Below are 22604 nucleotides of genomic sequence, written 5' to 3'. Positions count from 1 at the left end.
ACCCAAGAATGCATTAACTTCAACAACTTTTTAAAAACAATTTCCACAGTCCTCTCCCTGTGTCTCAACCATGCTCAGGAATTACAAGTACAATAATCTCCTCAACCTCCCCTGGCCTTCTCTAGCCCAGAAATCTGACATAGGCCACTTCGCATGCCTGATTAGATAAGCTTTCCCAATGCTGAAAACCAACTGCTTCTAACATTTCAAACCTGATTTCCATGAAGACTTGGGGTGAAAGAGAGAAACAAATAATCCAACCAAATAAGTTACTCCTTATTGAAAGAGTTCTTCATCTTTAATCTGAAATCCTAAATAATTTTTCTATGAACCAATTGCTTCTGAGATGAGAGGTACAAGACACTACAAACTATGACCACACAAAAGATTTTTAAAAGCTTTTGATTCACAGTGAGTTAAACTTGAAGTTACAAGATTCTACAAACTTGAAGTTACTAGACAATAGTACTTTTAGTCTACTCTTCAGGTGATCCATAATCTTGCCTTGGCCATGGAGCAGAACCTAAAGGGAGTCATTAAAAGAAACTGAAACAAGAAGGTCTAGAGACAAATGTTCCCAGACTATATATTTCAAAAGAGGAATTACCATGAAAGTAATGAACTTTAAAGTTCAGGGGCCCCTACACTCAGGTGCCTATTTTGTGCCAGAACCACGAAAGCACAATTAAATATGCTGCTTTCAATCTTTACAAACAATCCTGCAAGTCAGATATTACTATTATTCCCATTATATAAATAAGGGAACTGAGACTTAAAGAAGTGGCTTATCTAATATTCCTAGCTAGTACAAATCAGAGCTCAGTTTCTCTGATTCCAAAACTCACCAGCTATGCTAAAGCAAAAACCAAAATGTAGTAGGGAAGGGTATCTAATAGTCATTCTGAGAGATAATTAAAAATCAACAATGTTTACTGTCACTTATCTCTTTTACCGCCTTTAGTATCCCTTGGCATCCTCTCCTTCATCATTCAACTACTGACTAACGCAACTAAAACCTAAGGGGGAAGTCCAGTATGTTCGAAAGAACCCACATGTCTGAACATGCAGGTGAAGGACTGTGTTTTAAAATAGCAGGGATAATCTAAGATTAGGTATTGGTGTCAAACACACTTCTCTTATCTATTAGTATAGACGACCACCAGTTTTCAGTAACAAAAGAGATGGTAATAAGAAAAAAAAATCCACAGAAGAAGAAAAAAACAAGGTTGTCTTTATGCTTGTTCTGTAATGATACGTGTAGAATGCTACCCACAGTTAATTCCATAGTTCCCAAGCTAAGACAGGTTAGTACTGGGTAATTTTAATAATTGGCTATGTCCATTGTTCAGAGGCTGAGGCATTCCAATCATTTTACATGGTCTCTTACACCACTTTCAGAATGGTACTTTCATAAGAACACAACTGTACAGTCAAGAAAAAGCTATTTGTAACTAAAACGGCTGGCATCAAACATTTCTGAACATAAATCAGGCTCTGAATTGCTAGTTTCTATCTCTCTCAATTTTTTATTTAAAAAAAATCCGCACATTCATTCCTGGTCTTAATCTACTAAAGAATGTCTTTTTGGATCAAAAAGTAACAGGAAAGAATGCTAACCAACTTTCCTTAGATTACAACAAACATAAATCCATTCTTCTTCCCAGTTACAAAAAGATTTAAAAGAACAACAACTCTTCAAAATGGAAGTTTGCAATTTAGATCATTCTCCTATTATGCAAATGCTCATTCAGAATTAAAATATTGTTTTAAAAAGTAAAATATAAGTCAGTTCAGTGCACAAAATGTTTACGTTAAATACAAAATTACACTATCTAACGGACTACAGGATTCCACCAGACAATGGCATTATTTATTATGGTTAAGTATGTCGGCTTTGGATCAGGAAAGAGGGGTTCCAGTGGCTGCTCTATACCACTGACTGGCTAGATCATGATCTGGATGAACTTTCCTTAACTTTTCTGTAAACAAGAATCCTAACATCTATTTTAAGGACTAAAGGAAACAAATAAAGTATTTTGTCCCCAAGCATCTGTCACATAATAAACCCTCAGAATATGGAAGCTATTGATATTCACATAAACTTCATGAAAACAGAAACTTTCGTCTGTTTTGTTCACTCTATTAACAAGGAGGCATGACTTGATCGGTGTTCATGCAAATACTTCCAGTTCCTCCAAAGTGACATTCATATTTATCTATATTAACTACATCCAAATTCTTCTATCCTTCGTGTATACTTCTCTTTTACTATAAGCAGCTTCAGCTACTTTTATGGAAAGATTTAAATTATTGGAAAATATTTTAAGGGTATTTAAGTTAACATATGGACCATTTACATATTCTATAAACTGTGTGCTTACACATAATTATAAATAACTCAGACTGTAAAAGAAAACCTTCCACAGTGTTCCCACAATGGAAAAATAAAGTCTTAGAAATAATTATAGAGGGAGCAGAAGGGAGTGGCAGGTACAGGATAACTTATTAAATCTGCAAAATAAAATTTGGAATTTTTTCTTAAAACAAAACAAAATAAAAACCTGACAACCATTTGTTCAAGGTTGCCAAAACTTGAGAAGAAGCAAACTGTCAAGGGAAGCAAATGTTAAAATATAAAGCCCTTTTCTGAGAAAGTAACTCCACCAGTCCAGGCTAATCCAACTCTGAATCACTAATGACACCAGACCTGACAGATTGTCTCAACTACTACGAAGAACTCCAAAGGGACAGGCAGAGGTTCACAGGCAAATTATTTTCACTGCTGTCATTGAAATTTTAACTATAGACACACCTCTCCCCTCCCAACACCCTTTCTACTCTTTTACTGTTGTTGACTCTGGCACTAACCCTTTCAGACCTCAAAAAACAAGGGCCGACATATTGATACATAATTTGAGTACTGAGCATAGTGGAAACATCACTTGACTAGAAGTCAAGAGATTGGATTCTGGTCCCAACCCTGACCTAGCTCTAGGTACTTGGGCCAGTCACTTTGCTTCTTTGGTTTTTTCTCTTTAAAACAAGGATAGATTAGATGGGTGGTTCCCAACCCAAGATCCCAAAATCTCCAGTAGCCCCTGAGGTTGTAATAAAAGACAACGGGATATTTTTATTATTTCAAAATGTCTAACAGAGATAGTTCATTAACTGCTTTAAGGTTAATTAAAACACCAAGTATTTTAGCTTCACATTAGTATTCTGCATGGTGACACTGGATGGCATATGATTATGTTTGTCATATCATAGGAGATTTGGAAATAAGAGTGTTAGACCTGGTATTGTTCTCAAAGCTGTACCTTAGAAAATCACAATATCTGTACTAAACATAACACCCAACCACGAATGTGTGGTTAATAAAAAATGGGAAAATGATTTAACACCTATCAATGCAATTTGCATAATACAGGCATACCTTTGTGATATTGTGGCTTCAGCTCCAGATCATCGCAATAAAGCAAACAGTACAATAAAGCAAGTCAAAATTTTTTTGGTTCCCAAGGGCATACAAAAGTTATGTTTACAGTATACTGTAGTCCATTAAGCATGCAACAGCATTATGTCTAAAACACAATGCATATACCTGAGTTTAAAAATACTTTATTGCTAAGAAATACTGACACAGGGACATATAGTGAGTATATGCTGTTGGAAAAATGGTGCTGATACATTTGCTTGACATACGGTTACAACAAACTTTCAATTTGTAAAAAATAAAATAAAACAAAATCTGTGAAGCACAATAAAAGGGAACACACAATAAAATGAGGTATGCCTGTAGATATAATCTCCCCAAACAGAAAGTGAACCTCATTAAGGGAACAGACTCAAATATGAAACCCTTAAATATTTATTAGATCACAGGAAACCAGTGAACAATCCACATGCTGCAAAGATGACGTTCCTCTTTCCTCATGAAGGTTCCCAAACACTCATCCACTTTTGATTAAAGAAAAGTGAATGTACCAAGAAGCCAGTCTATACTGCAACATAAAATAACACCACTACCAACAATAACTACTATTTACTGCACTTTTACTATGTGCCTGGTACTGTCCAATGAATCTAACATTTATTAACTGATATTATCTTCATAACAACTCCAAAATATACTGCTACTATCTTTATTTTTAAAATAATAAAATTGAGGCACAGCATGCTTTAGGAACTAACCCAAAAACACAGGGCTAGTAAATTTAGAGCAAGGCTTGTATGTATTCCAACCTTCTTCCCACCAAAGCTGGCATCTGCCTTTCAAAGAGATGTCTCCATAAATACAAACAGGAATGTCCCCAAGCAGAACCCAGAGGAGAAGGGCCAACGCTCCAGAGAGCAGTCCTCTGAAGAGTTCATCACTGTGGCCCATTCTGGCTTAAAGACTCATCCTTAATGGTAACTCCCCTTTTTTTTTACCTCCAAATTATATTTGCCTGTCCTGGTAACGAAAATCAACTGATAGAACGTTAAGAGCCATCAATGTATCGGTCAGTCAATGTCCATCCATTTCTTACTTATTCAGAAGATACAAAAGAGTCCTAACTGGTTGCCCCTTCAAAGAAGGTAGTTTTTTGAATTAATTTTTACTTATACATATCATAAAAATAGGCATCTGCAGTATCCTGGAATGAGTGAGGGTTACGGAGACAGATCTACCTCTGAATCTTGACTAAGCCACTTACTAATTGCATTATCCTGAGCATGTTAGAAACCCTAGTTTCCCCCAAATACCTACCCCTGTCTCTTAGGGTTGTTGCAAAGTGTTAAGTGTATGAATGTACATAAAGCACCATGATTTACTGCAGCAGCCCTAGAGCCAGACAGGGGTTTGAATCCTGGCTATACCCCTCACTTACCATAGGCCAACATCCAAGGCTGTGAATCTAAGTTCCAAATTCCTTATCTGTAATGTAGAAAATATTGTCTACCCCAAAGGATAGCCATATGAATTAAATAAACCAATATTTGCAAAGCCCCTACCAGAATGACAGACACATAGTAAAAACTCAAAAAAGAAAAAAAATCTGATGTTTAAAAAATCAAGCTGCAAGGACCAGGCACGGTGGCTCATGCCTGTAATCCCAGCACTTTGGGAGGCTGATGCAGGCAGATCACCTGAGGTCGGAAGTACGAGACCAGCCTGACCAACATGGAGAAACCTGTCTCTACTAAAACTACAAAAAACTAGCCAGGCGTGGTGGTGCATGCCTGTAATTCCAGCTACATGGGAGGCTGAGGCAGGAGAATCACTTGAACCCAGGAGGTGGAGGTTGCAGTGAGCCGAGATTGTGCCACTGCACTCCAGTCTGGGGAACAAGAGCAAAACCCTGTCTCAAAAAAAAAAAAAAAACAAAAAAAATGAAAAATCAAGCCACAAGTTTAACTACTAGCTCTGTCACTTATTACGTATGGGGTAAATAATGTATACAAGTCATCTGACCCCTGTGAGGCTCCATTTCCACCAAGTTTGTGAGGATTAAAGGAGACCACTGTGTAAGAATACTCTATATAAACTATAAATTTCCACAGAAATGTTGGAGGTTGTTTGATTCTATAAAAGTAATTCTTATATTGATTGTATTTACTGGTCCTTCCAAACACTGTCTTCATCTGGAAAAAACTGAGGCAGAGAAATGTTGAGCCACAGAGGGAAGGCTAATGGTTTGCAATGTAGGGTGGAGACAAGGGCTGGGCCAAAATAAATTTAGACCAGGACAAAGCAGAAAATTTCTGAAAGCTTCATAGTAGAAAAATGAGACTACTCATCAACCTATGTTTTTAATCAACAGCTTCACCTGCTGGTTAAGCCTCTCAGTGCAAAGTCTGGGCATAATAATTCTCTTACTTCCTCCCAGAAACAGTATTAGACTTCAGAGTGAGAAAGAACTTCACTATCAAATCTCTTTTCCTATTCATAAATTAATTTTGGGAGGAGGCACAGAAACAAAGACCAGTGGACACAAATTTGAGTCTCAGTCTAACTGGCATTTTCTGAACTACCCCATTAAAAAAAAAAAAAAAAGTTGTAATCCTTCAAATAGGTTTCCTTCCTTGGTTGATCAGAAATGTCCTCATTCCCCAGGTCTCTTCATGCTAAATATGGTAATAGCTGGCAGAGAGCCAGCCCAGTAAATTCCAGTGATACTTAAGAAAGCATTCATATGGCCCGAAATTACTCTGAACCAAACACTTGAGACCTGCAGGGCTTCAGCACAGAGCAGTTCAGCTGGAGCAACGAATGTCAAAACCAGTGGGGTGCCTTAAAAACACACAAGCTTGGGAAAAAAGCAATCTACTCTTCTTTATTGCTACATTCTTTAGCAACAACATTGATCTCCTACCCACTGTGCACACAGCACTGCACTAGGGCAGTGGGAGGCTGGACGGAGGAATGGAAGAAACAGGTGGTATCCATGGGTTGCCAAAACAACAGGCTGCTTCAGTCAGTTCTGTCCTACAACTAATCAATTTGGTGAAGAAAGGGGGAGAGGATCTTAGTCATCTTGTTCTCTGACCAAGCTAACTGGCTAGACCCACTGTACTGGCTTATCCATTAGGTCAAAGTGTCAGAATTAGCAGTGCATGGTAGACATAGCATTAGTCCTGCCTTTCAGGGATGTTAAATGCTTCAAAAATCTTGGCTATCTAGAAAAGGAGGACAGTAGCAGATTACCCCTCACCCGCCCAAAATCATACATTTGACTCCAGAATACACTGCTTTCCTCCAACATATATTTTTATTAAGTATTAAAGTAAATGTAAATTTCCTGGACACATACAGCTGAAAGCATGATACAGTCAGATAAAAACTTTAAAGTAGCTACAGAAAATAGCAGTTAACAAATGAATTAACCAGTATCATTAGAAACCAAAGGATTAAAAAAAATTAACCTATGAAATGAACAATTTTTATATCAACATTGGTAGCAATTTGATGTTATATACTGCTAATTATTTCCATACATATGGTGACATATTTAAGACAAAAGACTAACACCCTTAACATTTAAAGAGCTTTTTCAAATCAGTAGCAAAATAATTGAACCAGTAAAAGACACAATTTACCAAAATAAGTAGAAAAAAAGCAATACAAACGCCACTGATATGAAAAACATTCAATATCACTGTAATCAGAGAAGCAAACTAAGATTAAGTAATATTTACCACTTATCAAATGGTAAAGATTTTTAAAAATAAAACCCAGCGTTGACAATAGTATATTGTGTGTGTGTGTGTGTGTGTGTGTATATATATACACACATACATATATATGTAGGTCTGTTCATAAACTAAATATATATATATATATAAAAAAATAGATCAACAGCTTTTCTAAATCTAACGATAAAAGAAACAAAGATGTATACCGAAAAATTAATGGCAGCATGATTGTGGACATTTTATTTATGCTTTTCTAGATTCTTCAAACATCCTTAACTACTTTTTCAAACACAATTACTTTTTATATTACAAAAATAAAAAAAATCTTGTAAAGGTGCCAGAGAAAATCAACAAAGTATAAATATGAGTTAATTATGTATAAACAGAAGGAATAATTCTGTTGCTATGTAAACCTACCTTAAACTGTTTCAATGTTTGTTTTTAGTTCCAACCATTTTCCTTAACTCTCTTAGAAAGAATATGTCAGAGGAACCACTCATATTGTTACTTACTTTAAATAGTAACATAATGCCAAAGACTTGCATGATTCTCAGGATATGGTCTTTTCCCTAAAAATCCTCATGAAGATTAGAATGCGCTTTAAATGTTGTAATAAAGTAAATGCCCTTAATGTTTCTAACTAAAGAAGATCTAGCAAACAAATAAAGCCATATTCACAGCAAATAAAAATATAATAAAAGTAATAATCAAACTATACATGTCCTCAAACTTCAATGTGTCTTGACAGTGTCTGAACCAAAGCATGTGAAAGAGAGAATTAAACAAAAATGTCTCTGCCGCTTACCACATTTACCATTTAGAGAACTTAATATATCAGCACTATCTAGTTTTGTGATTATTCATACTTAGAAACTCAACAGATTAGTGAGTAAACAGTATTCAATTATTCTTATTTGAATGTTGGTTAAGTATACCAATAGAACAACCTATCCTTGCTAGGTACCAGTTAAAACAGATTATTGAAAATATTTGAGGCTTAAAAACTTCCCGAATCTTCTCACAAAAAAAGATGAAACTAAAAAGAGATGAAAAAGAAGCAAACAACAATTTTAAAATGTGCCTGCCTCAGAACAAGGCAGTTTATTTTAGAATGTAACCATAGCTTCTTGTACAACACCTTATTTAGCAAGCACAACTGTATTTTAAAGGAATGCTATTTGTTAAAAGACAATATATTTAGGATACAATATCTAACTCCAACCACAATATTATCATCATGTTTCCCTTACTTCACAAAATACACACATACATTCATCATATGAATAAACATATATAAGGGTGAGAGAGCTACTCTTAACCCAGAAACAGGTTCTGCAACACCCATAGATCCAACCTGTCTTTGTGCAACAATGAGTCCGTCTTGGCAAGATGTTTGGCTGATGTATTCAAATAACCCAGAGTTCTGACGGCTGCCAGTATCCTGCAGAAGGAACTGACTCGGAGACCAGAAACTGCCCTAGGCAAGCCTCCAGGGAAAGGTGCTTCAATTCAATGGGAAGAAAAACCCGGCCCCTCACTGCCTGGCCAGAAGATCCAGGGTACCATGGCTGGAGCGACACAGCTAGCTAGAAATGCAAGAGGGGCAAGGGACACTAAGGTGAACCCCCAAAAGCTTGTTCAGTCATATCTAGTAAAGGCCAAACTATTGGGGAGCTAGTAGAACAGGGTTTTGCCAAGACAAGTACAAAAGGGTGAGGGAGATATTAGTATGATTAATCAATGCCACCTGAGGCAGCAACTCTGGGTGTGTCCACACCACACTTCAGTCACTGCCTGGCTGTGACGAGAAGTTCCTTCAGTCACTGTCACTGAGAACTGCATCTTCCGAAGAAATTTCCACCATAACTTGTCCTAGATCAGGCTTGGCATCCAGGACTAAGAACACAGCACTCTCTCTTGCCACAAACCCACTAACAGACATAATAGACACCACAACATGTGCCAAATTTATATTTACACCCTCACCAGACAAAGGGGTTTTTGTCTTTTCCCCAAGCCAAGTTCTAATACTTCTAAATTACAACACAGAAAGAGGAAAATGGCAGACAGCTCACAACAGCAGACAAGCCCAGCAAGGGTGAGCTGGAGGTCGCCTTGCCCTGGTGGTATTAAGACCTGAAGTTTACTCCCAAGACCCTGTAGCTCCAAGTCACCCTGACTGCAGGAAACTGCTTTCAGAGAACATAGATAAATGATGAAATAGCTGCATTTCATATTCCTAATTGTGTGCTTATCTGTCTTGTCTCCATGATGATGTCAGCTCCTTGGGGGCAGGACCATATTTTCTACTTGGTCAATGATTCCCACACATCTAGAAGAGTAGAATACCCTGTACTTGCTACTACATGATGCCAAGGGAAACACACAAATTAAGTGTGACAACATACCACAATGTTCCCCCAATATACCACTAAGACAGCAGAGCTACAAAGATAGTAAATCTTAGAGCCAAGGGCTAGTGATCCTACCAGAGAATTATTTAGAAATCTATATATTTACATACACAAATTAATACAATAATTCCTTTGCTTTTCTTACTCCAAGCTATGGCTTTATTATCCCCCTTTCTTGGCTTTACTCTCCTTTTTAAGTCCACAATGTATGTTCTGCCATACAGATAATATTCCTCTCAAAAAGGAGAGAGAAGAGAAAAAAACAGATCTACAGCAAACCTCCTACCACTACCAGTGATGCAGTTTGTCCTGTCTCAAGCCTATGAGCATATCCTTTCAGATCTGAAGCCACTTCCTTCTTCCTATCAAGGACAGTAATATCAAGTGTCTTTGTGAGAGGGGCAATCCTGTGCCCCTTCTTGCAGATTGTTTTGTTCTGCTCAAGAAGCCCTAGATTCCTCCTTTATTTTCCTTTTCTTATTCCATTTGCTGCAGCAGCCCAGACACCCCAAAAGCAGGACTGCCAGAAATGAGTGACCTTTATATCTCTTCACCCTAACACATCTGAGGGAAACTGCTGACACCAAATATGTGTTCATGAGCTAATGAAGCAGAAATCCTCAAAGGAAGCACTATTTGCAACGGCTGAGAACAGAATTATTTAGTGGACACCAAAAAGGCTGTGGAACTCCTATGAATTCTATCATCTCAGGTAACTTTCTAATGGAGGAATAAGGAATAAGGAGGATTCCAACAAAGCCATACAACACAAACAGAAGTCTGAAAACACTGGATTTCACAAATTTCTTTTAAGACAAAACAAACAACTTTACTAACCTTATACCACAGCAGCTTCCTTCTCTGTACTAAGTGAGGCCAGCAAGTAGGAGGCATTTCCAAGGGGGAAAAAGGACCACAGGATCCAGTCAAAGCAACCTGTCTCTAATACTCTCAAAAAACAAACAAACAAAAACAAACACCTTGATTTCCCAGATTCACTCTGCAGTGATTCTAAAACTTTCCTAATGTAAGAATCACCTGGCTATTTCTTAAACATACAAATTCACAGATGTCATCCCAGATGCACTGAATCAGACTCTCCATGAGAACACCTGAGCTATTCTTATCATAAGAGAGGTTAGGGAAACACTGCTTGATAAATGTTATTCTCCCACCAGTGCCCACCTGTGCAGGGAGGTACGAAACAAGTAGGGCTAAGATGCTTTACCTGAGCAATCACCCCAGACGGGGTCATCTTCATGCTCCTCACTGGGTTTGACTCCTTTTATGGAGAGTTGGATGTCAGTTCAGTGAAGTGTACAAATAAGCACCTCTTTGGGTCCCTATCACCTACACAGGTCTCAGGACTCCGAGACAAATTTCTGAGTAGATGTCAATGAGGACAAGTCATGAGGAGACAGATTACAGCTGAATATAAGAAGATCTTTCTAAGAATTAGAGCTGGCCAAAGATGGAACAAACTGCTGAGGAAGAGCTGTCTACCACAAAAGATGTTCAAGAAGAGAGAAAGTATGGTACCTCTTGACCAGAATGTTGTAAACATTAGATCCAGCATGAGATGGACAGAAAGACTAGATGAATTTTAAAGTTCCTGCCAATGCATAAGTCAACAAAGAGGAAAATTTCAGCCACTCCTTAATTAATTAAAACAGATAGCATAAAAGTCTGTGGGTGGGGTCAGCTTCCAACTGATCCTATCCCTTCAAAAGAAAAAAGAACATAGAAACACACTCCAACTCACCATCAGCCTCTCCCATTGAATGTTCTAAAGGTGGGAAAGCAGGAGTCACAGATGCTGTGACTAAGACCTGCTGCTCAGTTGACTCTGAATTTGGGGCACATGCCAGACAAGTTCTGTAGTACAGAGAAGAAACGTATGTAGCACAGTCCTGGCCCTCAAGGAGCAAAATCTTGTGGCAGAGACAACTCAACACCATGTGATTCTCTCAAATATTTATTCATCATATTTCACCTTTAGTTTTTGTCAGTAGGGTGTTCAGGGGACTCTCTTGGTGGGGGAAAAAAAAGCAAATATACTTTACTAAATGTACATATTCTCAGTCCAGTACAAGTTTGCAATATCCCACTCAATGAAAATAATCTCGAAAAAAATTATCAAAACAAACACAAACCTAGTTAACTCTAATTTTAAAAATAGTATTCCACACTCCAGCCTGGGCGACAGAGCGAGACTCTGTCTCAAAAAAAAAAAAAAAAAAATAGTATTCCAAAAATGACTAGTACCCAAAATGATGAAATTACAAAAAGGTGTGGCTATTCTGGACAAAAATAATAGAAATTGCTGGCCTAGCAATATAGTAATACAGGAAGCAGTGGAAGTAAATTTGAGTGAGAGGCAGGGGGTGGATGGCAGTGCCTTTGAAGTGAGATTCCAAAGTCAAAGTGACATTTAAAAATTGCAGACGTGATCAAAAAAAGAGAGAAAGAAATCCCACACACAAAGAAATTCAAAATTACAAGTTTAAATGAAACATCTGGGGAAGGGAAAAATTTGGTTTTTCCCCAAATGTAAGGTAAGCATGACTCTTGCAAATACTATTTTTAAAATATCTAGGAGTACCACAGTTGTCCAAAATAAGAAAATGGCTAAAAGTAATTGTCCAACTGAACAAATATTTATTGTGTGCCTATCAGATGCCAAGGCATCATGCCAGGTACAGGTGTAGAGGGTGTGGGCATTAGAATAAACACATAAATGAAAAGACACGATTCCTTCCTCATGTACGCATTAACAATAAGCACTTGAGGATGTTATAAGAGTTTTTGTGTACATAAGCTCATTTGTACGTGAGATGGAAGCAGTGTGGACAGTCAATGAGGCACTGGACACCAGAAGACAGGAATTCTAGTCTCAACTCTAATTGGCTCTGTGACCATGAACGATGTACATTAGAAAATGAAGTACCAAAACACTGGTTCTCTACAAGGTCACCAAATCAATTAATAACAGAACTGGAAAAGAATTCTGGTCTTCTGGCTCCTAGTTCAGTGATCTGTCCAAAATACTATACATATGGTAGACCGACAAAGAAAGAAAAGACTTTTTGGTTTCAAGTCATTAGCAGAGAAAGGGGGGAAAACAAAAACAGGAAAATCAGGAAAGGGTGGAAGGAAAATTAATAGTTCAGATTTAGGCATTTGGACTGAGACATCAAGAAAGGAAACATGTGGCAGGGCGCGGTGGCTCAAGCCTGTAATCCCAGCACTTTGGGAGGCTGAGACGGGCGGATCACGAGGTCAGGAGATCGAGACCATCCTGGCTAACAGTGAAACCCTGTCTCTACTAAAAAATACAAAAACTAGCCGGGCGAGGTGGCAGGCGCCTGTAGTCCCAGCTACTCCGGAGGCTGAGGCAGGAGAACGGCGTAAACCCGGGAGGTGGAGCTTGCAGTGAGCTGAGATCCGGCCACTGCACTCCAGCCTGGGCGACAGAGCGAGACTCCGTCTCAAAAGAAAAGCAAGCAAGCATGTAACTATGGACTGTGAACACAATATAAAGAAAATGGTGTCAAATTTCTTATTATATGCTTATTCGAATCATGCCTTGCAGTTTTTTACTTTAAAATCATTGCAGACATATAGATAAAGTGTCAAAAAATGACATATATGAATGACACAAGAAAAAAGAGATAACAGAAAAAAAGGGAAAAAGAGAGGTGGAGAATTTAAAATATCATCCAAATATATGAAGCCCTCCAAAGAGTCAATGCAGACATATTGCACCCAGATAAACAGAAGAAAGACATTATATTCTATAGCTCTTATGTTAGCTATTTTAAAATTCCTTCAGTCAGAAGCATTAAACACTAGAATGACTAAGGTCACATTCATTACGGAAATTTCTTAAATTTAGAAAGACCTCATACACACACCTGAAGGTAAAAAAAAAAAAAAAAAAATTACTGAATCAGTGGGTTGCAACCAAGTTACTTGTCAAAATCACCTGTAAACCTTGAAAAAATATGGATTCTCAAACTTACCTTATCAGAATCCCTGGGTGCTGAGTCCAAGATTCACCCCAACAGATTTTGATGTAGCCAGGACACAGAGCTTTTTTCTACCACAATGGAAGAGGTAGGGAGGAGGATCACTAGGAATGGCATCACAGAGTGGGAACCAGATCAATGCAAATGTTGTGGGTAAAATAGAATTTCTGTGGGTGTGATATTTTTAAAATGTATTGTAAGGCTGCTCTGAAGCATCCAAGCATATCCCACTGAATTTAAACATTCTTTAAAGGTCCTGAAGTCAGCAACTACAATACCGGTGAACCAAAAGTTGCTCCTCTATGCCATAGAAGCCTACAGGAAAGGCAGTAGGGTGGGAATGGTGCAGAGAGATCCCAAGAAGTTATGGGTAAATATCTTTTAAATCTAAACATTCAGAAAAATAAGAGAGACTAGGAATAATCACTCTCCTCCCCCTACCACCAAACCAAAAAAAGGAATAATAATAATGTAGAAAGAACAAGAAAGTGAAAGGAAAAAGTTTTAGGTTAAAATTCATCTCCATCTGAAAGAAAATTACTCTGATTTTGTTTAAGCAAGAGAAGAATTCAGCTGAGAAATGATCTAGCAGGCAGCAAAATCATGGAGTCACTTCCCATTGCAAAGCAAAAGAAAACAAGGAGCAAGAGGGTGGTGGTCCTGGATAGCTGTTTAGACGATCAGACATACGGGCTGACATCTCCTTGCCTTAGAAACTCCGTGATGTTTAAATTAACAATTGGCCACAAGCCAAACACAGGAACACTCAAAAGTTTAGAAGGGTGTGCTGTAATTGGTACCTTAGCAAAACACAATAATAAATTAAGAGGATTCAAGAAGCCTTCACTGTAGACTCTAAGAAGATTTAAGATTTGTACCAAGAAACAGGCTTCTAAATCTCTTCTACTGCATTAGTTTAGCATCTAAAGAACACCTGCCTAAAAATCAAAACATCTAAATCTATCCTTTGAGTCAACTTGACTAACACTCAACTTGACTACCTAAACGCTAGCTAATGATCACAGCACCTCAGCAGAGCAGAGGTGGAGGGCAGTTTTATGCACTGAGATCCTAGAATGAAAAAAGCCCTATGTGTCAGAGTAATCCTATTTCTGACATCAGTCAGATTATTTAATACTTAATTTTGCAAATCACTTTACAATCATATGTATTATTCCCTACAACTCTCTAAAGCCGGTTATTCCTTTAGTCCTGCTTCGTAGGCGAGGATACTACATATCATGAAGATTTAAGTTATTCATCAAAACAAATTAATGGCAGACCAAGGATTATGACCCTCAGGCTGTCTCATTGATTATACTCATCTCTATCCTAAAGCTACACTTAAAGCTTTCACTCAAAGAAAAACGAAAAGCAAAAACACCATCATATGCTCTTTATTAAATGTTTCAGAAACAACAGCTCTGCTTCATCATTACAAAGCCTCCTGGTCCACTTCTGAAATTCTTACTGACTTACACGTGTACGAAATTTGAACTTTCCAAGAAGTATCTAGTTGGTGCTGAACAACCCACTACTGTTTTCAGGTGATAAATAACCTTGTTCTCTTTTTAAACATCTGCGATTGACATGTCGACTGCCTGTTAACAATGAACAAAGACCATATTTTTCTGAAGCTCATCATCTTCCTAACCTTTTATTTGAAAAAAGATGTAGTTCACGTACTAGTTTTTCGGTGAAGGTAAAAATCTTTGTTCAGATTACACTCAGAAAAAGAAGGGGCTCCTTTCCGTTCAACAAACACGCACAAAACACCATCCAACTGGGAGCATCAATCTCAGAAAGAGTAAAACACAGCCTCGGCCCTGAAAGGACTTTCTGAACACCTTTAGAGTGTCATCCGTTTAATACACATTATTTTAATTAATCCTATTAGCTGGATAATTTCACCCCCATTTTATTGGTGAGTTCATACAGCAGAGCTGGATTTGAATCCAGGATTACAGAGCAGGGCTCCAAAACCCAAGTTACTTCCACTAAAGAGTCTGAAGAAATGTAGAATCTAAAAGTGTGGGTGGGATGGGGAAGATATGATTTGATTCCCTTTCCTTGGTCCAACAGTGTTAGAAACATCCAACCATAAAGAAGCTTTCTAAGGAAGCCCTTTGAATTAACGTATCCACTTTTCCTCACCCGCCCGTGCCCCACCCCCAGCCATGCCAAAGGAGCAGCAAATGCTGCTGCCAGGTTGGAGGAATTGGTGATCGTCACACCACATTCCTGGGTCTGGACACAGCCTGAAAGACCAGCAGAGCTCCGCGCCTCGGAAAGAATAACAGCAGTTGAGATTTTTAAATCATGTGCCTCAGCATGCAGCCACACCAGTTGCCCTACTTCTCCTGCCTCCACCTTTCAAAGACACGAGCAGTAGTACACCCGGCTCCTCCGGACTTTCGGTGGGATCGGAGTGTCAAAACTCAGGCGCGCCGCAAAACCCCGTCCCCATCCAAACCAAGCCCATACACCCAGCCCGTGTGCCGCCCCCCGGCAAAGCTGAGGCTGGCTGCGAAGGTGCAGGCCGTTTGGCTTGGCGGCCCTGCCCCCGCTCTCCACGCCAGAATCTGGCATTCCTTCGCTCAGCCCCTCCAAGGCCCGCTGTCGGCTCTCGCTCGACCCCAGGAAACGCGGAACCTGAAGGGCAAAACTGCCTACCTCCCCGCACCCTGACATAGGAAAAAGGAGTTTCTGAGACTTGCTGTCGGCCTCCCTCCGGCCGAGGAGGCGTGTGAGGGGTCCCGGGCCGCGGGGAGCAGAGGCGGCGGGGAACCCCGGGGGTTGGCGGGGGCGCCACGGGAGGGGCCCCTGGCGATGTCCAAAGTTTCGGGAACCCAGCGAAGTGGCCTCGCTTTGCGCCGACGGCCGAGCCTGGCCTTCCCACACAGAGGAGGACCGAGGGGGAGAAGGGTCGCCCTAGGTGGCGGCCCCGGGCGCCGCGGACAGCGCCCCTCAGCCCGATACTCACCACGCGCGGGGGCCGCGCGGCACAACCAGAGCGCCAGCAGCGCCCACAGCAGAGCGGGGCGCAGGGCGGGCATCTTCTCGGTCGCCTCCTCCTCCGCCGCCGCCGCCTGGGCAGATCCACATGGGGAGGGGGTCCCAACAGAGGAGCCCCACTCTCTCCTCCCCTCCTCCTGCTTCAAAGGCTCAGGCCCTAGCGCTACGCTCCGAAGTCCCGGCGCAAATGCCTCGACTCCCCGCGCCCCGAGTCCGCCTCTCCTCCGCCGCCGCCTCAGCCGCCGCCCGAAGTTTGGCTGAAACTTTCTCGGGTGTGCAGCGAAGCAGCCTCGTGTGTCCTTCCGCCTCAGCCGCCTCCTCCCACCGCAAGCCCCGCCCCACTGTCGCCGCGGCCTCGGCCCCGCCGCCTTGGGCACCCAGGGGTTTCCCGCAGGAAGAAGCGCCGGCCCGAGCTCCGCGCGGAGGGATCTACTACGAGTCATCGGTGCCGTCCGCATCCTTCTCCAGCAGCCCCGGGGGCCGCCGCGCCTTCACTCGATCAGGGCTGCAGCGCCTCGCTGGCCGGGCCCGTGCCGAAGGGGTGTTGGGGCGGAGTGGGGTGGGGTAGGGCTCTGAACGTCAAGCACTGGAGTTTGCCGGGATCGTGAACTTGCAGGGAGAGGCGGCCCTCATCCAGTGAGGTCTGTGTCGCCCCCTACACCCACACATCCACACACTGCTTTGCTAGCTAGAGGAATGCGCTGGAGTAGGACCAGTGCTGTCAAAGAAGGAAAGGGGGCCAAGGCGCCAAAGTCCATTAAAAAGGAATAGAGCTATCACGGAGTGGTGCTGCCCCATTCATTCATTCATTTGTTCATCCGTGTAGCAAGTATTTCTTAAGTGCCTTACTTTGCGTAGCTGTGTGTTTGGCAGTGGAATGATACCAAAGATGCACAAGCAACTTTGAGGACCAAGACTTTGCCGCTGTGGGCTGGGGGATTCAGGAAAGGCTTTCACAGAGGAGCTGGGGTGAAAGCAGGATCTTGAAAGGTCAGTAAAATTTGTATAAGACAAGGAGACCAGCTAAGCTAAGGATATTCATTGTAACACTGTAATAGCAAAACCTTGAAAACAACATAAATGTCCACCCTCACAGGAATGGATGAATGATGTATGGTGTATTTATAAAATGAAATGCAACACAGTAACTGAAAAGACTATATTTATGTCAATAGGGATAAAGCTTAAAAACTAGATGATAATGACAAAACTAATCGCAGAGGGAGACAAAGTATACCATTTATGCATATTGTTTTCAAAACAATACTACACATTATCTGTGGATGTATATATATAGATATAGTTATTAAGAGACTATAACCAGAATAGTAGTTACTTCCAGGGCAGGAGAGTAGGGGGTGTGATCAAGCCTGGGTACAAATGGGCTTCTAAGAAAAGAGCTAAAAGTAAGAACAACAGCAATAGTTGTATGGACATATCATTCCAGGAAAGAGCCCTCATGAAAGCAAAGGTACAGTCAAAAGAGTAAGTAAACGAATTCTGGCTCTGTTAGCAGTGAGAGGAGTCAAGGAGGGAAAGAGGGTTGGAACAAATTATGCAGCCTTGAATGGCAAGCTGAAAGGGTGGGGAGGCAGCTACGTCTTAGGTCACAGAAAACTATTGAAAGTTTTTAAACAGAGTTGAGACTGGTGGAAAGGAAGATTGCTCTGATAATCCTGTACAAAATTGATTGTTGGGAGCAAGAGGTGAACTGGAGTCCCAGGACCAGTCAAGAGTTAGTGAAACAGTCCAGGCACAAATTTAAGAAGACCTGAACTAATGAGGTAGATTTCAGAAGGAATGGATCTGAGACAAGGTTAAAGAAAAAGAAAAAAAAAAAAAAATGGGGATGTGACTAATTGGATGTGGGAGTTTACAATCCTGTTGGGATGGGAAATCCTACCCATAGAACCTCTCCCTGACTCCTATAGGGTAAAATTCAAACTTCTGAAAATGGTACATACAAGGCCTTTTCGTCATTGGGCCCCATCTCCTGTCCTCCCTGCCCCTGTTGTGAACTTCACACAATAACAGTATTGACTAACTTGAGATTCCCCCAAACATATCTTGCTGTTGCTGTCCCTGTACCTTCTGTTCCTTTGGCTTGGAATGACTCCTGTAGTCCCCTTCCTTCCTCCTCGTAATGAACTTCTAATCATAATTCATCCTTCAGTCCAAAGAAGGCTTTGCCGACACCGCAATAAATTCCTACCCCTAACAGACAGTCCCTCCACTGTCTTCCACTGCCACTTCTTTATCTTACACCGATATTTATTTTTCACACAGGACTCTTTGTATTTCTGTGTTCTCAACTACATTTTGAGGTCCTCATGGGCAAGGACCACAGCCTATTCATCCCCAGTGTCTATCACATAATAGATGTTGAACTAGAATGTAAAACAACATTTAAGCAAGTGCAAATCAGTATGGGCATAGACCTATGAAGTTCCAAAACTGTATATTAGCAGGCACTTATGGTAAGCAAGTACTGTTAGTGAAAGTGGTCACATTGGAATACTAGAAACTCTTTTCAAAAATAACGTAGTCAAAACATTTTTGGAATTTCTGTTGTGCAAATATGTTCAGAGAAAGATAACACTATTTTTCAGTTGTTTACCCACAGTGTTACCAGTTTGATCTTCCTCTTTACTCACTAAAGATAATTCATAGTGACTTGGCTGCATACAAATTTTAAAAATCACCTGCAAAGATAAGTTTTGTCACTATTAAAATATATTCAGAAGAATATAAGATAGTTATCCCCAAAGAACAACTCTAGAAGTGACTGTAGCTATGACAACATTATTAAAATAAATGTGCAGGCCAGGTGTGTCGGCTCATGTCGTAATCCCAGCACTTTGGGAGGCTAAGGCGGGCAGATACCTGAGGTCAGGAGTTCAAGACCAGCATGGACAACATGGTGAAACCCCATCTCTACTAAAAATACAAAAAAATGAGCCGGGCATGGTGGTGGGCACCTGTAATCCCAGCTACTCGGGAGACTGAGACAGGAGAATTGCTTGAACCCAGGAGGCAGAGGTTGCAGTGAGCCAAGATGGTGCCACTGTACTCCAGCCTGGGCAACAAGAGCGAAACTCTGTCTCAAAAAAAAAGAAAAAATAATAGATATACAGTTTCTCAAAGTAACCGTTTTAAAGAAAGCAGCTATTATGTTCAAATATAATTTTTGTTAAATGTGTTACAATATGAAACTGACTGCATACATTCTGGTAAGGACAAGAGAAGTAAAGAGTAAATCGTATGAATGGAAGTAAGGGAAAAATATGACTGAAGACATGTTTTAAAGATAAGTTTTAATGATAGAAAAATATGAATAAGGGCTATCAATTGTTTTAGTTTTAATCAAAACTAAAAATGTATGTCTATATCTTTACTAATTTAAACTCACATAAAACTACCTTCCAAAATAAATGCAGAATTGGGCACTTATTTGTTCTCATGTCTGTCCTCTCAGAGCCAATAAGCTGTAAAAAACTCTCACAGGCAGGAGTTCTGTCTTATTTTCTGTTTCACTCCAGTTTCTATCACATAAGTGCTCAATAATATATGTTTTACATAAATGCTGAATGAGGAACATATATATCTATATAAACTGGGGAGCAATGCAAGACTGGAAGAATGTCTTGCTGTGTTGGAGAAGTTGAAGAAGAGATTCTGGGGTAGCTATGATGCACAGATTGAGCTACACCACGAATCTCTCCGTGTAACCCAGGAACGCAAGGATATGTGATGAGATGTTGGTGGAAGCAGGAATTAAAAGGAAGGTTTCTTTTAATAATGCCTTGCAGTTGTGCAGTGATTTAGACGTTCCAGAAACACTTTTAAGTATATTATCTCATTTGATCCTCAAAACAATCGTGGGAAATAGGCACCCCAGTCATTATTATCCCCATTTCACAGATGAAGAAACTGAGATAGAGCTTTAAGTATCTTGCCCAAGGTTAAATAAGTAATTAGTGAACTGAGACAAACCCCCCACTATTTCTGTCCTCTGACTCAGTCTCACTCCACTGCCCCTTTATGCAACAGTGTGAAGCACGTCCAAGATGATATTTAGCATGGGGACCTCTGCATAGAGGGACACCAGCTTCTTGTCACTTCCATGTTAGTACAGAACAAGCTGACCCAGTGTAACTAGGAAACATAAACAAGTGAATACATTCTTTTAATTTAAAATATTTTTCAGAGCCTGTTCTCTACAAAGCACATACTAGGCTCTGCTGCAATGCAGAAATAAATAAATCCCAGCCCCTGTTCTTTGGAGATCACAGAGCATTGAGGGAGGCCAACATACAAATAACATAACTAAAACAGAGATAAAGCACAGGGATATGGGAAAGTAGAGAGCATGGGATTAGTTCTGAGTCCACTTTCATCTCATCCAGGACCTAGCCTGAAAGATATGAACTGTGGTGGCATACACAGCTGGACTGTAAACCATGTGACAAGAGTCATTTCTTACCCCTTATTGATGTTTGTAAGCTCCACAGTAGTTGGTTCTTTGCCTTGCATAGAGTATGTGCTCAATAAAGACCTACTTTCTGAAAGGTTCACAAAGTTCAGCCAAACATAGGACAAGTTCTAGAAGGCAAGAAGTTAACCTCAAGATTCAAACTAGCTCTGAGAATTAAGAACCAGCCAGACCCTTCTACTGATCCTACACCCAATTAATTACCTCTACTCTAATTAAGGGAATCAGTAATATAAGTAATTGTAATATGGGCGATATAGTTTGCCTGTGTCCCCCCCAATATCTTATTTTGAATTATAATCTCCATGTGTCAAGGGAGAGACCAGGTGGAGGTAATTGAATCATGGGGGCAGTTTCTCCCATGCTGTTCTCCTGATAATGAGTGAGTTCATGAGATCTGATGGTTTTATGTGTTTGGTAGTTCCTCCTGCATTCATTTTCCTTCATGCCGCCTTGTGAAGAAGGTACCTTGCCTCCCTTTTGCCTTCTGCCATGGTTGTAAGTTTCCTGAGGCCTTCCCAGTCATGCTAAACTGTGAGTCAGTTAACCTGTTTCCTTTATAAATTGCCCAGTCGTGGGCAGTTCTTTACAGCGCTGTGAAGACAGATTACTACAACGGGCTTCTTGACATAGTTTTGCCCTTTTATGAAAGTGATTATCTCAATTTGATTGATGTTAAGGAAGGACACAGTGGCTCATGCCTGTAATCCCAACACTTTGGAAGTCCGAGGCAGAAGGATTGCTCGAGCCCAGGAGTTTAAGACCAGCCTGGGCAACCAAGTGAGACCCTGTCTCTACAAAAAGTCAAAAAACTAACTGGGCGTGGTGATGCATGTCTCTAGTCCCAGCTACTTGGGAGGCTGAGGTGGGAGGACCACCTGATCCCAGGAGGTTGAGGCTACAGTGAACCATGTTACCACTACTGCATTTCAGCTTGGGTGACAGAGCAAGACCCTGTCAAAAAAAAAAAAAGAAAAAAAAACTTACCTAGAAATTTCACATCTTCTGCTATATATGAGATAAGCAGGAAAATTCATATAGGAATGCCCACTGTATCACTACCTTAAAATCTTCTTTTAATTCTTTTAAGCATTTTATGCCAGGAGGTATTACACTTCAACACCTAAGTAAGTGTGCACTTTTTGCGTATGATGTATGAAAGGGTTGACCTGTATGCACCAAGATGTCTCCCCAATTTTACAGTATCATAAATTCACAACTGTGTAATTATCAAACCACAATATTATTGGATGAGTCTCAGTGCTTTAGTCACTAAAATGGTTAGCAATTTTGAATATTTATTGACATTGTTCTCAGGGACTGTTGAATTGTTTTTACTCATATTCTTATAGTCTTCCTTCATGATTAGCCAAGACATTCTTAACAGCAAGATTCAGGCACACAGAAAGTTTCTACCTTAAAATACGGAAAATCTTCATACCATCTAGGTGCAGATTATATCTAAGTCCCCCGAAGAAG

The 22604-nt window shown here is 40.3% G+C and overlaps 1 protein-coding gene across 4 annotated transcripts in view; it reads right to left on the bottom strand.

Annotated features, from left to right (window-relative positions):
- NOTCH2 (notch receptor 2) overlaps nucleotides 1–22604 on the bottom strand; it is a 200460-nt gene that overhangs the window by 152234 nt on the left and 25622 nt on the right. For 2 of the 4 annotated variants that reach the window (XM_023222768.2, XM_026456718.1), the window contains exon 1: nucleotides 16602–17032. The exons of the other annotated variants lie outside the window; for them this stretch is intronic. In XM_023222768.2, coding sequence (XP_023078536.1) covers nucleotides 16602–16674 — 73 coding nt within the window. In that variant the 5' untranslated portion in view covers nucleotides 16675–17032. Of the gene's footprint in view, nucleotides 1–16601; nucleotides 17033–22604 lie in introns of those variants that run through there. 4 annotated transcript variants of the gene reach the window in all.

Source organism: Piliocolobus tephrosceles, chromosome 1 (assembly GCF_002776525.5).
Source record: "Piliocolobus tephrosceles isolate RC106 chromosome 1, ASM277652v3, whole genome shotgun sequence".
Lineage (NCBI taxonomy): Eukaryota > Metazoa > Chordata > Mammalia > Primates > Cercopithecidae > Piliocolobus > Piliocolobus tephrosceles.
Note: the sequence above shows the minus strand (reverse complement) of the source record. Positions and strands in the feature narration are given on the sequence as shown.